At 39.5% G+C, this 14,479-nt stretch overlaps 1 protein-coding gene across 1 annotated transcript; it reads left to right on the top strand.

Moving 5' to 3' along the window:
- The first annotated feature begins 5,922 nt into the window (after positions 1 to 5,922).
- LOC148884713 (PR domain zinc finger protein 12-like) lies at positions 5,923 to 13,051 on the top strand. The gene is made up of 5 exons (XM_089020380.1): positions 5,923 to 6,275; positions 9,068 to 9,258; positions 9,347 to 9,502; positions 10,432 to 10,573; positions 11,370 to 13,051. The coding sequence occupies exons 1-5, from the start codon at positions 6,047 to 6,049 to the stop codon at positions 11,849 to 11,851; spliced, it is 1,200 nt and encodes a 399-aa protein (XP_088876506.1). The 5' UTR covers positions 5,923 to 6,046; the 3' UTR covers positions 11,852 to 13,051.
- Positions 13,052 to 14,479: the final 1,428 nt, after the last annotated feature.

Genomic DNA, 14,479 nt, shown 5'->3' with positions numbered 1-14,479 from the left:
ATATACACATATACATACATATATGTATACATACATATACATATATATATATATACATGTATATACATATACACACATATATACATATATATATACACATGTCTATACCTACATATATATACATATACACACATACACACACACACACATATATATATATATATGGAATCCTGGAATTTGATTGAAAATGACAAAAACCCTGGAGTGGACACACTTTTACACGTCTGGCAGTGAATTAGTTAAAACTAAGGATGGACTGGGTTATGGGATGGCGTTTCAACCCACGAGCAAACGGAAGAATCATCTTCAAAAGCATTTTGCAACAATGCCTTGACACCGCATTGTCCTCGGGGTCCTAATAATAAGTGACATGCTACGCCCCCCCCCCCCCCCCCCCCATTCGCTCTACCAGTTGAGCGTTTGCGCCTGGCAGGAGGCCCGTTACAGCGCAACCCCGCCATTGAAACGCTTGCAGCTGTTTCCAAATCCCAGCCGTGATTTTGATCCTCTTCCTCTTTTTCCCCAAGGACGTTAATGACCCACCCGGTGGTTCATTGTAGCCGGCTCGTAACCTTCTTGTTCCAGGCTCGTTCTCAGAGCCTCATTGAGTGCAGCCGCTATTGTCCGTCGTCATAATTAAGTCATTGTTAGCTTGTCTGCTACATCGTCTCGGAGCAATCGTGGGATGATTAGCGATATGCTAAAAAGAAAGAAATTGCCTATTTGGGAGATAACGTGCGTGTTTTTCTTGATTCATATCGGTCATGTTTTGAAGATAAAAGTTGACGCAAGCAATGTTGCCAGGGTTTTTGTCATTTTCACTCAAATTGCATGACCCGCAGAATCCATGGAACATCCGACTTACGACCAATTCGACTTGCGACCGCCCATACGACCTCCATTTTGAAAATGTTAAATCCACACCTGGCACCGCAATGCGTTCGACAATTTTGGCCAGCCAGCCAGCATCTCGCGCTCGCACAGCAATCGACCGTGTGATGGCACCGGGGGGGAGGAGTTTCGACATTTTGAATGGATTTCGACTTACGACCATTTTGACTTACGACCGTTTGGTCGGAACGGAACTCGGCCGTAAGTCGGATGTTACCTATATTGAGTTTTAGGACTACATTTCATACCATGACAAAACTGCTGTCTATTAGCTATCTGGCTGACAATCTAGCTAGCTAGCTATTAGCTATCTAGCTGGCTATCTATTAGCTGTCAATTAGCTATCTGGCTGGCTATCTAGCTGGCTACCTGACTGGCTATTAGCTATCTATCTAGCTCGCTAGTTAACTTTCTATTTGAATTATTACGGGTTGAGTGAACGCTGGCGCGTGTGGCTGCCGCTGCTCACCCAAAGCATAAAACTTATCCTGTGACTAAAGTGACCTTGACAGTTTTGAAAGGCGCTTATAAATGAAATGAATTATTATTATTATTATTATTACATAAACATTTAATACAATGTAAGAAACCTCAGACTCTCTTCTTTCATCAGGATAAAAAGAGTTAATTCCTAAGTTATATGGGTCTGGGGTTATATGAGCTTGAAATGGGGGCGGCTGTCCAAAATACAATGCAATACATATATATTGGTTTATATAGCGCTTTAACAACAGCTAAAGCTGGAACAAAATGCTGCCCCTTGTAGAAGGGAAAAAAACATGGCCAAAGGCCATGGGCAAGCGCTTTATCGGCACCCAAGCATGAAAAAAAAACCAACAAATTTATATTTTCAATTCCCGAATGGCACTTAGTTAATTATACCTTCTTTTCCATAATTCAATGTCATTTTTTTTTTTTTTTTTTTGAATCATATTTCTACTTGACCGTCGTCAGTAAAAGTTACTGGAAGACAAACTGTTGTTTGTCTGTCTGTATGTGTTGCTCCATCTTTGGTGTTCAGCGATCCATTTTCTTGAAGGTTTCTTGAAACGATTTTGCCAGTTTCTAGATTTTTGACGCTTTGTTAACATGCTAACAGTTAGCCATTCTAACAATTTCATGTGTACATCTGTGCAACCCCCCCCTGACTCAAAGCTACCCCCCCCTCCTCCCATTCCCATATGAAAGCGGACAGGTGTAGTGTGACAAGTTGAAGAATAGTCAGTCTGCAAGTGGGGGGGGGGGGGCGCACCTCTGCTCTCACCTTTGCGTGGGATTACTTCCATTTTGAATGCGGTGCGCACGCTGAGAGCCTTAATCTCATTTTAATGACTGGTCTCTTGTCAAATATACGTGCGCGCGTGTCGGTGTGCGCTTTCTCTGTTGCGCCTTTCACTTGGTCCGGTGCTTCACTTGAGTTTGTTTGTGTGTTTTTTTTTTCTATCAGTTCCTTTATTGCTATGGGAAACCGGTCTGGACTGATGGCAGGCCAGTTTCGTATCAATACTCTTTTGGTCCAAAATATTTGGATCTTCTCTTGCATTCTGTCATATTAGTTTATTTTGGATTGGATGTACCTTTATTCGTCTCGCAGTGGCAATACATTGGGGAGACTAAACAAATCCCCCCCCCCCCAAAAAAGACTATTAACATCTCAAGGGATAATACGAGTGGGCCTCAATCTGCAGTACAGATGCACCTAAAAGCTAGCAACCACTCGGCGCCATCTTGAAGTCAAAACAACTAAATAAATAAATATGACAACACAAAGACACAGAGAGTCATTCATTCTTCAGCACTTGTTGTTCCCCCTTTGTGACATGAAGCAGTTCTAAATGAAAGAGGAAAGATCAAAGCGTTCTTTTCAGCAGTGGATAAGGGATTTTACCCCAAACGGGGTTTTTTTTTTACCTCGAGGGGAAACGATATTGCTCTGACTGTTGCTAGTTTGTTTGTCTATATGTTTTGCTGCACCATTTGTATTCAGGGATCCATTTCTCGAACGTTTCTAAAGCCACTTCTCATTCTCAAACAGAGCTACAAAACTAGATTGCTCATTGTTTCTAGTTTTTTTCATCTACATGTGTTGCTGCACCATTTGTGTTCAGGGATCCATTTCTCGAACGTTTCTAAAGCCACTTCTCATTCTCAAACTGAGCTACAAAACTAGATTGCTCTGATTGTTTCTAGTTTGTTCGTCTACATGTTTTGCTCCACCATTTGTGTTCAGGGATCCATTTCTCTGTAGTTTCTAAAACCACTTTTGATTCTCAAACAGAGCTACAAAACTAGATGGCTCTGACTGTTTCTATTTTGTTTGTCTATATGTGTTGCTCCACCATTTGTGTTCAGGGATCCATTTCTCGAACGTTTCTAAAGCCACTTCTGATTCTCAAACAGAGCTACAAAACTAGATTGCTCTGATTGTTTCTAGTTTGTTCGTCTACATGTGTTGCTGCACCATTTCTGTTCAGAGATCCATTTCTCTAACGTTTCTAAAAAACACTTCTTCTGATTCTCAAACTGAGCTTCAAAAGCCTGATGTGACCTCATTAGATGTGAGCTAGCGTGCCCGGTTGATACAAATGATCATTCATTGAACCATTCTAATGTATTCCAACATGTTTTTTGTTGTTGTCAAAAAGGGGGAGCAAATCTGCATTTATGTTTTTTTTAAACCCCCCGCCCCCCTCCTCTAATACCCCCTTCTTCTTTTCTTTGATGGCTTTCCCAACCGCTCTTTGAAACGCGACAATTAGCGCGCGTCTTTGTGCAATAATTGTCAATCATCCACACGAAATTGATAGGCTTTAAATGGCCGGGAGAAAAGACCCCCCCTCCCATTACCCCCACCTACACATACACACCCCTGACAGTGAGCTGGGGGATGACATGACCAGCAGCCGAGGTTAATGCATAAATAAGCAAATCAAATCCATGCCTGAGCCCAATTCAAGGCCTTTAATTCCTCTTTAATAAAGAGCCTGGCCCCGCCCCGTTTTTTTTTCTGATGAATGCCATCAATGTAAATCAATCTATATGAGAAAAGGAATAGATTAGGGAAAGGGGGTGAAAAGACTAAATGGGGGATTGGGGGGGGGGATTTCATCTGGGAAAAAAAGGGGAGGCTCATAAAAAAGCAGCTGTTTGCGTAGTAATCTTTTTACGTGCCCTGTCACTCACCTTATACCTCTTTTTGGATCTACTTGCCATCTATACCTCCATATTTAACACCCCCCCTCCCTATTCCCGTCTTTAAAAAAAATCCCATTTTTCTCTCAATCCTCCTTGTAGATACTGCAGTGAAAAGAGGCGTGCATGAATGTCAAATTGCCCTCAAAAGCTCCCATGAAAGATTGATTTGCGACACTTTTCAGAGGCCCTGACATCACTTTAGAAAAAAAAAAGTAAGGGGGGGGGGGGGCGAGAGGCTGAAAGCTCGAAGCAGCGAATGGAATAAAGATGTCCTAAATAAAAAAAAAAGAAAGAAAACTGCCCATTTAGCCTGCACTCCGCCATGCTTGAAAATTAGGGGGCTCGTAGATACTCGTTGAAACGTTGTCACAATACCGGGACGGAGCAGGGGGGTTCCCACACACACACACACACACACACACACACACACACACACACACACACACACACACACACACACACACACACACACACACACACATACACACAACAACAGCTATGAATATTAAACTGTTTTACCTCAACAAGTGCACCCCGTCAAAGCAGCTTTGCATGGGAACAATGGCGTCAAACAACCACCCCACTACCTTTTCATGCCCCCCTCATTCACACCCCCTTCCCCCGCACCGTTTTTTTTCTCCTCATCCCCAGTCTTAAGACATATTAAAAAAAAAGAAAGAAAACGAGCGTGTTTCTATTCTTGTTCTTCCCGCGCTTACTTCTCACACTAAATAACATTACAGGCACATGAATAGCAAATGCACTCGGGGGAACAATTGAGGGCACCCATTTGGAAATGAAGCATTTCAATATTCACGTGCGGCACTTTTCGCTCTCGTTAGCTATATTTTTTCGACTTTTTTTTTTAATTTGAAAAATAACTTTTTTTTTAAAAATGTTACAATTTACTTCCTACGTGTGTACTTTTCGGCTTCGGTTGTTGTTAAAGCGATATACCGTGTGAATCCATGTGTATTCAATTTTCTTACAAATTGGGCCATATTTTAATATCATTTTTTAAAAATCTGTTTATTGAATTAAAAATGACCACTCGTATTTTATATAACTTGAACACTTGACCGTTACTTTGAATGAAACATATTTTTGAATCCTTTATTTTGAAAAAAAAAAAAAAAAGATTCACAAAATGGCACCCGATTTCTTTCAATGAACGATTTTTTTTCATCTGCATCGTTTTTAGTATAAAATGCGAAAATATTTAATTCGCGTGATTAAAAAAAAACAATCACGAGCAAAAATAAATAACCCCACCTTGTTTTTAAGTTTAATCCACCCGTACGATCCACCCATACGAGTGCACCGTTTGTTTTGTAAATATAGTCAAACGTTTTCATAAAACTATTTTTTTTCACTGTAAACGTGTTTTATTCTTGGGTGGTGTGCTTTTGCATTTTTGTATCCTCATAAAAATAACACACCCATATTTTTAATAGCTTTTTTTTAGTTATTTCATTTTAAGTCTATACTTGGAAAATAACACACACACGTTCATCAGATGAAACTCTTTATTTTCCCCCCATGTGCACAGGTGTTTAAATTGTCATACTTAAGCAATTTACCTTTGCCATTTAAGCCCCCTCCAATGTTTTTAAGCCATTCAGTTGTCTGTGTTATTATTGTTATTATTATTGTTATTATGACCGTATTAGTGGTATTCCCTTTGGGAATTAGTAGTGTGCATTCGCTAGCGTCAAAGTTTTTTTTTCTTCCTGCAGCGTGGGCAGCGCCACGCCGCAAGGGGTGTGTCATTAATAAGTAATTAGGGTTCGAGGGGCAGCACCCCCCCCCCCAGCCTACCCCCCACCACTATAAATGGCCCCTCAAGGGCCGATCAGAGTCAGATCTCATTCACACACACATCGGCTGGAGAGCATTACTTTATCTCTCCTCCATCCTGCATTTTTTTAAAGTTAATTTCTTAGGTCCAGAAAGCAACAAGATGGGCTCAGTGCTGCCCGCCGAAGCTTTGGCCCTCAAATCTGGATTTAAGTGTCCGGCCCGGGTGGTTCTGTCAGATGTGATCACTTCGGACGTCCTGCACAGCTTCCTGTACGGCCGCTGGAGGAACGTCCTGCAGGGGGGGGAGCATCTGCAGGCGGACGAACGCCACACCGGTTGCACCAGAACCGCCTTCACCGCCGAAGTACTGGCTCAGTCGTTCGCTGGAGGTAGGAATTTACAATGTTGTCATTGTCATTTGTTTGTTTGTTTGTGTCTGGTTTATGACTTTAATTCTTTTTTTTTTTGGTTTTATCGTAAACGGTTATCAAATATCGTCGTTTGAATTAACTTCGTCCTTATTAGCAAGTTTAGCTAGCTTTCTTATTTGCGGAAGAACATTAAAAACAGACGAAGAAGAATGCGGAACAGACGAAGAAGACGATCGTTTAGCTTTGAGTTATTTGACGTTAATTAAATAAAATTGAGGTCGTTAACGTAATTTATGTATACATTTTAGAAGAAAATATAATAAATTGAAGTTTACAAAAGTTTTAAATCAATATATGATAGAAGAATTTGGGCGATAAAGGTGCTTGACACCTGAAGTGAATTCAGGTGTCAACCGTTTATGGCGAATTAAATAAACGAAGAAGAACGACCAAGTCGAATTACCGAAACGAAGAAGAATGCGGAATTACGTCATCTTTGATGTTATTTTCATCCTGTTTTCGTGACTAATTACGGAGACTTGTAATAATAAACGAGTAGTAGAAAAAAAACGCATCGCCGCTTTCAAGCACGAATACAAATTCCAACCTGTTGCTTCACTTTTTCCCACATTTCCTTGTCAGTCTTTTTTCGAGCCATTTAACGCGTTAAGTAGCCCCTGAAAGAAGCGAGTAAGTGCCGCTGATTCAAGGGTCCAAGTCGGCCTTTTAAATTCAATTGGTTAACTTTGTGCGTTGACCTGGGAAAGAGTCCACTTTATAAAAAAAAAGAAGGGGGCTCCCTTTGCTCGGGAGCTACTTTATCCCGGCATTCATCAATCTACGGACAGTCTCTTTTCGTGCGCTTGGCAGCTATGTGGGGCTCCCTCCGTCTCCTCTGGCTCCGTCCACGTCTCGCTTTCTTTTCAAACAGTTGCTGTTGGTCGCATAATACGGCGTGAAGGCTAAATCTAATGCTATTCATTGCATGTCAGCCATTTAATCGCCTTTCCATTTTTTTTGTCGCGCGGATTCCAGAGTTCCTTTTAACAAGGCGCTGCTCCATTCAGTGCAAATTTATTGCTACAAACTTCTTAAAAGGATAATGAATTTGGAATTAGCCGTCTCTCCTTTTCTCTCTATTCTTTTCTTTTGCGCATATCCATTAATGAATATCACATCTGAAGCGTGACCAATTGCTGGAGCCTACGCAATGGAGGCCCATTTAACCTCAATTGGACAAAGCTTTTATTATCGTTTTTTTGTTGTTGTTGAAGCTTTTAAATACAAAAAAAAGAAGAAAAAAAACTTTGATTTTGACATTAAAGAAACGTTTTTCCTTCTCCCCCTCGCCTACGAAAAGTGCTTACCGTGCGCAACAAAAACGTTCAATTCAAGCAGATAATCGAATTTAACGGGGGATAAAGTGGCGCTTCATAAAGTGGAGCCGGTAACGTGGGGAACCTGCCGTCGGTGGGCTGGATAACTGACAGGCATATATTTCGAAAAATACAAATACTGCGAGGAAGAAAATGCCTCAACATTTGACACACAAATATTAAAACTGCTTTTCACATTCATTTGTTTTAAAGAAGTAGAAATAGGGCTCAATGTGTCGTTCTAACTTAAAAATACACTTGGACAAACAATAAATGTGTTCATTTTGTCATAAATACACCACAATTGTCAATCATTTTTGAAAAAAAAATCATTAAAAATATTTTGGGAATTTATTATGTGAATGAAAAAATAATAATAAATTGGACTCAATGTGTCATTCTAACTTAAAAATAAACATAGCCAAACAATAAATGTATTAATTTTGTCATAATTGTCAATCATTTTGGAAAAAAAAATTGAAACTATTTTTGGAATTTATTACATGAATTAAATAAAAAAAGAAATTGGGCTCAATGTGTCATTCTAACTTAAAAATACACATGGACAAACAAATGTATTCATTATGTCATAATTGTCAATCATTTCTGACAAAAAAAATCATCAAATATTTTTGGAAATTATCATATTAATTAAATTTATAAAAAAGAATTTGGGCTCAATGTGTCATTCAAACTTAAAAATACACATAGCCAAACAATAAATTTATTAATTTTCATAATTGTCAATCATTTTTTGAGAAAAAAAAATAATTAAAAATATTTTTGGAATTTATTGTATGAATTAAATTAAAAAATACAAAACATTGGGATCAATGTGTCGTCAGAAGTTAAAAATAAACAGTCACAATAACGATAACAGTATTAATTTTGTCATGATTGTCAATCATTTTTGAAAAAAATACATTCAAAATGTTTCCAATTTATGATATCAATTAAATTAAAACAATAAATTCAATTAAAGTTTGATTTTTCTTTTAACTTACAGCCGTCACAAAATGTTGGCCCATTCTGAAGCTACAATTGTAAACATAAAAAAAAACTATGGCCATAAACACATCTTCGGGGTCCCAAAATGTTAAAAGAATGTACTTTTTATTTTATTTTTTAATTTTTTTTATCAGACCCCATATGATTTTTTTTTTTTTTACTTTTACTACCATCATTGCAAAGTATAAAGCATCTAAATATTGTCATATTTATGTGTAATACACAAGGAATTAAAACAAAGGTAAATACAATACTGTATTTTACAAAAAAAATTAACTGGTCGTAAATGTAATCATGAAAAATATATAAATTTATATATTTATGGAGTATGATATATATATATACTAAATTGACATACTGTTATTGCTATTTTTATGACTGTCCAGTTTGTTTGCACAAATTGAATTAATATTTATTATATCCTAGAGGTACAGAAGTTATCCAGTCTGGTTCTCCCCAGCGAAGTGATCATCGCACAGAGTTCAATCCCAGGAGAAGGTCTGGGTATCTTCTCCAAAACATGGATCAAAGCTGGCACAGAGATGGGTCCCTTCACGGGCAAAGTCCTCTCCCCGGAACATGTGGACTTGCTCAAGAACAACAACTTAATGTGGGAGGTGAGTCTCTTGTAATGGTTCCACATTAGTCCTTCCTAAAAGTCATCCATGTTTCTTTTTATAATGCCACTTTTTTTAAAAAATAAAGGTGTTTAATGAGGATGGCACTGTGAGGTACTTCATCGACGCCAGCCAGGAGGACCAACGGAGCTGGATGACTTATATCAAGTGCGCCCGTAATGAACAGGAGCAGAACCTGGAAGTGGTCCAGATTGGCAGCAGCATCTATTACAAAGCTGTGGAGGTAGAGGAACTAATTTCGATCTTGTGGTTGCATCCAGTTTCGAACCTTTCATGTCTTTATTGTAAACACTTTCAAGTTGATAATTTAACCTCGGATTACGAACCACTTGGTTTACAAACTTTTCGGTTTACGAACATTAAATTTATGCAAATTTTACCTTGGCATACAAACTATTTTTTTTAGATACACACGGAGCTGCCACAATGAGTAATGTGTCGTTCGCGAACGGGCCCGTTCTTCTAACAACAAAATGGCAGCTGGCTTGTTTTGGTCCTCTATTCCCCGCCCCCAGTCTTTGGTTAAAGCCACGTGATTGGTCAAGAACGCAGCTGTGGGGGGAGGTGGTTTAAACATTAAACAGGCAGACGACAGTGAAAGAGTTCCAACTTTGGTAGTTCAAAGTCAGAGTATAGACTGCAAGATTAAAATATCCCATCAATCAGGCTCCACAAACAACCCACACGAGCCACTTGATGCAAAAAAGCTATCAAGCCAGCTAAACAGAACACAATTGATGAGGAACTAGGTAAAATTATGGCAGAGAAAGAACCTAAAAGGGATAATTCCTCAAGATGGCGAAAGAAGGTTACGTTCCTCATCAAGTGTTTAATGCTGATGAAACCGCCACTCCATCCATGCCATCAACAACCATTACAAACGTAAATAAAATGACTATTATACAGTACAGTTTATTTCTTTCATTATAATACCATAGCACATTTATTATACATAAAATAAGGTATATTGTGTGTAGTTTTAAAGCTTATTTAGTTCGAAATTCTGTTTTATGGGGACCTGGGAACGGATTATTCTCATTTTAATGGTTTCCTATGGGAAATTAAGTTTTGCGATGCACACTTTTCACCTTACACACTGTCTGGGAACCAATTAAGATCATATAATTTTATTCAAAATGATATTTTTTTTAGACTATCCCACCGGATCAGGAGCTGCTAGTGTGGTATGGAAACACGCACAACACCTTCCTGGGCATCCCTGGAGTACCGGGAACGGACGAAGAGCAGCAGCAACAACAACAGCAGCAGCAGCAGCAAAAGAAGAGCAGAAATGGTGAGAAATATTATCAGAAATGATGTTTAAAAAGAGAATGAGTTTCATTTTTGGCATTGTTACATAAAGATGAAAAGTGGATCATGTTATTTTTATAATAATAATAATAATCATAATAATACATTTCATTTATAAGCGCCTTTCAAAACTCTCAAGGTCACTTTACAGTCACAGGATCAGTTTTTCTGTGGGTGAGTAGCGGCAGCCATACACGCCAGTGTTCACTGACCCGGAAGTAACTCAAAAAGATAGAAAGCTAGCTAATAGAATGCTAGATAGCTAATAAATAGCTAATGTATTTCCTGACTCAAATAGCTAGATAGATAGATAGCTAATGTTTCCTGACTCAAATAGCTAGCTAGATAGATAGCTAACAGATTAGTCCCGCAAGTCACAAGATAAGTGTTTTTCTGTGGGTGAGCAGCGGCAGCCACATGCGCCAGCATTCACTTAACCCGGAAGTAACTGGGCTATAAAGCTAACTAGTTAATAGATTGCTACCAGATAACTAGCTCGGTCTTCACTCAACCCGGAAGTAACTCGGATGGGAAGCTAGCCAGCCAATAGACGGCTAATTCGAAAGCTAAGTAACTCGACTCGAAAGCTAGCTAGCTAATAGATGGCTAACAGAGACAGCTAGACATTCACTTCATACTTTAGAATTTGGTGTGCGAATTTCTGCCCTTCGTTGCAAGTAGTGCTATCTCAAATCATCTTTCCCCATTGAAATGAATGAAAAAGCAGATAATCCGTTCCAGCCGCTTGAACAAATCCTTATCCAGATTTCGTTTTCCAGATGACTCGCAATCTTGCGAGTCCTCGTGCTCGCCGCCTTCCTCGTCGTCCTCGTCCACCGCCGGCCTCCACACTTCGGGACGCATGCGCTGCGTCATCTGCCACCGCGGCTTCAACTCGCGCAGCAACCTGCGCTCCCACATGCGCATCCACACGCTGGATAAGCCGTTCGTGTGTCGCTTCTGCAACCGCCGATTCAGCCAATCGTCCACGCTGCGTAATCACGTCCGCCTGCACACCGGCGAGCGGCCCTACAAGTGTCACGTTTGCCAGAGCGCCTACTCGCAGCTAGCGGGACTGCGGGCGCACCAGAAAAGCGCACGCCACAAGCCCGCCGCCGCCGCCATAGCTGCTGAGGGTACCCCACAGTCTTCGCCTCCACTTCTTCTTCCTCCTCCCACCGCCGCTCAGCAAATGGCCCCCATTGTTCGCCACCATCATCACGTGCCATTGGTCCATCACATTCCTGCTTTGGTGCTCTGACAAGTAAGACCACACAATAACAGCTAAGATGCACCTTAGCAAGGAGCTGGAGTGGACAAGAGAATACACGTTTATTCCTATTGTGTTTCAAAAAAACTTTCTGGGAAGACTCGCCGATTAATTTACTTCTTTGTTTCCAGTTAAAGGACAACCGACGCCTCCGGACATGTTGCGTCCATAATTCGTAAAATCACTTCAAATGACTTCTATTGAGAGTATTTTACAAAGATTCCACCGCATATAGCTGTATATTCTGGAAGTCTTGTTTTTGAATTGGTGACGAGTCCTCACGTTACGTCACTAAAGGAACGCCCCTGACCCAAAAAAGGACAAACATGTATGCTTTCCTCTTCAGAACTATTTGAATCATATTCATAACTGGATGAGTAACAAGAAAGCATCTTCTCCGAATTTGAAGCCATTGTTTTGATTCTAGAGCAAGGCGAAGACGTCCTGGCGTGACGTCTCGAACAAGTGGGCGGGACCTTCTGAAACTCGCCATTTCCGGGGTCATTTTGAAGTACAGTAAAGTCTCGTTATATCGATATTCAAGGGAGTCCGAAAAAATATCGATATAACCGGGACTATCGATATATCCGACCCTGTTTGCATGTAATTTTCTCCGTGCGTGCATAGAAATAGTATCGATATAACCGGGACTATCGATATATCCGATATCGATATAACGAGACTTTACTGTACTTTTGGGACACTAAGTCATTTTTATTGGTGTTTTGCATTTGACTAAAAATATCAGCCTGCGTGTTTTGTGTATTTTAGATGCTATAAAACGTTTTTCTGATGTCAGTTAGGAAACAAAAAAAAATTGTGTCGGTTGTCCTTTAATGGAATGCCTATCAGTTTTACAGGACCCTTTTAAATTACACAATTGCTCAAATATACGGGACTAACCATGAACAAAAATCTTTGTAACAATATGTTTTATCCACCAAGGAGTTTAAAACCTAGTACTGTATTCCTATTTTATTTTGGTTTAATAATATATGATTCCGTAAACACATATTTTGGGAGCATAAATGTTTGCTTATTCTCTCTTGAATTGTGTTGTTTTGAATATTCATCTGTCAGAATACATGAGTCATGATAATGGTTAATCAAAATCGTTATCAACAATATGAAATGTTTATCTTTTCGAGGGATAGCGTCACAATCTTTTTCAATGAAACCCCAATGTTACCTTCAAAATAGCTGCGTGGTTTAATCATGTGACAGGCGCGGTTGTCCGTGTGATTGAAACAGCACGACACTTTGGGAGTCTACGTCGCGTGATTAAAAAAAAATCTTCCACACTCCTAAGCAAATATTATATAATAGCACTTTTCACTCCGGATAGTTAATATCTAAACACACATTCCAAAAATAACAGCCAAAACGGACATAAACAATTAAGCTGAGGTCTCCTGTCACGTGATTAACTTTATCCACCAACTGCTTCACGCCGACTCTGTCACATGATCAAGCCTGTGAGCCAATCAGCGAGTCCGTATATGACGTATTGAAAATGGCGATTAAGATTACTTTATCAGAAGTCCCAGCTAATACGCGAAAGTGAATCCTTTTTATATACATTATAGCACTTTTATAAAAAAAAAAGTTATCTAAGTGCTGCGTTAAATACTGCTTTGAAAATAGACTTGGCACGTGACCAAAGACTTGGAGAAGACGACCACTCACACGTCCGCTGTTTCAAGACGGGAAGCTAATCAGCGTGCGCGCACATGTCACGTGGTCAGATCCCACAATATTCGCTAGTGTATGTCACGTGACGCCAACAGCAATTTCGCTGGATTCCACAAGTAAACGACCAAGGGTGCAAGTTTTGGAAGGAAGCTAAAAATGCAACTGTGTTGTTGTAGGTGTCACACTTTTCAAATGAAATGTCACTTTACACTTGTACAGAACGAATAATTGTATAATATTAAAAATAAATAATGTATGGTATGAATATCTCTGTGGGTGTGAATACAGTTGTGTTTGTATTGTAAATAAATGATATGAAATTGCTTGTTTTGGTGCTTTCTTGTGATATTATGACAGTTCCTGCAGTTTAGCACTTCATTTCCTTTATTTTCATTTTCAATATTTATCGGCATATTGCATATGCACCTGAACTTCAAGTACACAAAAACGAAGCACTTACCTGAGAAAATGAGTCACAACATGGTGCTTCTATGGTTTTCTTGGGCTCTTCTTAAATTAGCTGAAAGGCAGGCGAGCTGTTGCCATGCAAATGCACTCGATCTAATGACACAGCATTTTTTTGGGACTCACCTTGTGTGTGGTGATGTCAGTAACTTGAGAACGACAACAGTATCACTAATACGAGTGCTTTCAACGTTTCCATTCCTTCATCAAATTTCTTCCATTCATAGATTTAAAATTTCATCACCGGGGTACAGGACATTAATTTCATCTGTGCTGTATGTCATGCATATTAACATATTTGATAATAAAGCTGACTTTGACTTTTGATATTCCACTTTGACAATTACAAGGTTATGAACCAAGCATTATATTCTGTCTGTCGGTCTGTCTGTCTTTCGCTCTTTCGCTCTGTCTCTCTCTCTCTCTCTAATACATTGATTGGGCATGACGATTCTAGCGTGA

The sequence above is a fragment of the Hippocampus bargibanti genome, linkage group LG18, assembly GCF_051943395.1.
Source record: "Hippocampus bargibanti isolate YZ-2025 linkage group LG18, ASM5194339v1, whole genome shotgun sequence".
Taxonomy (NCBI): Eukaryota; Metazoa; Chordata; class Actinopteri; order Syngnathiformes; family Syngnathidae; genus Hippocampus; species Hippocampus bargibanti.
This window is presented reverse-complemented; position numbering and strand designations above follow the sequence as displayed.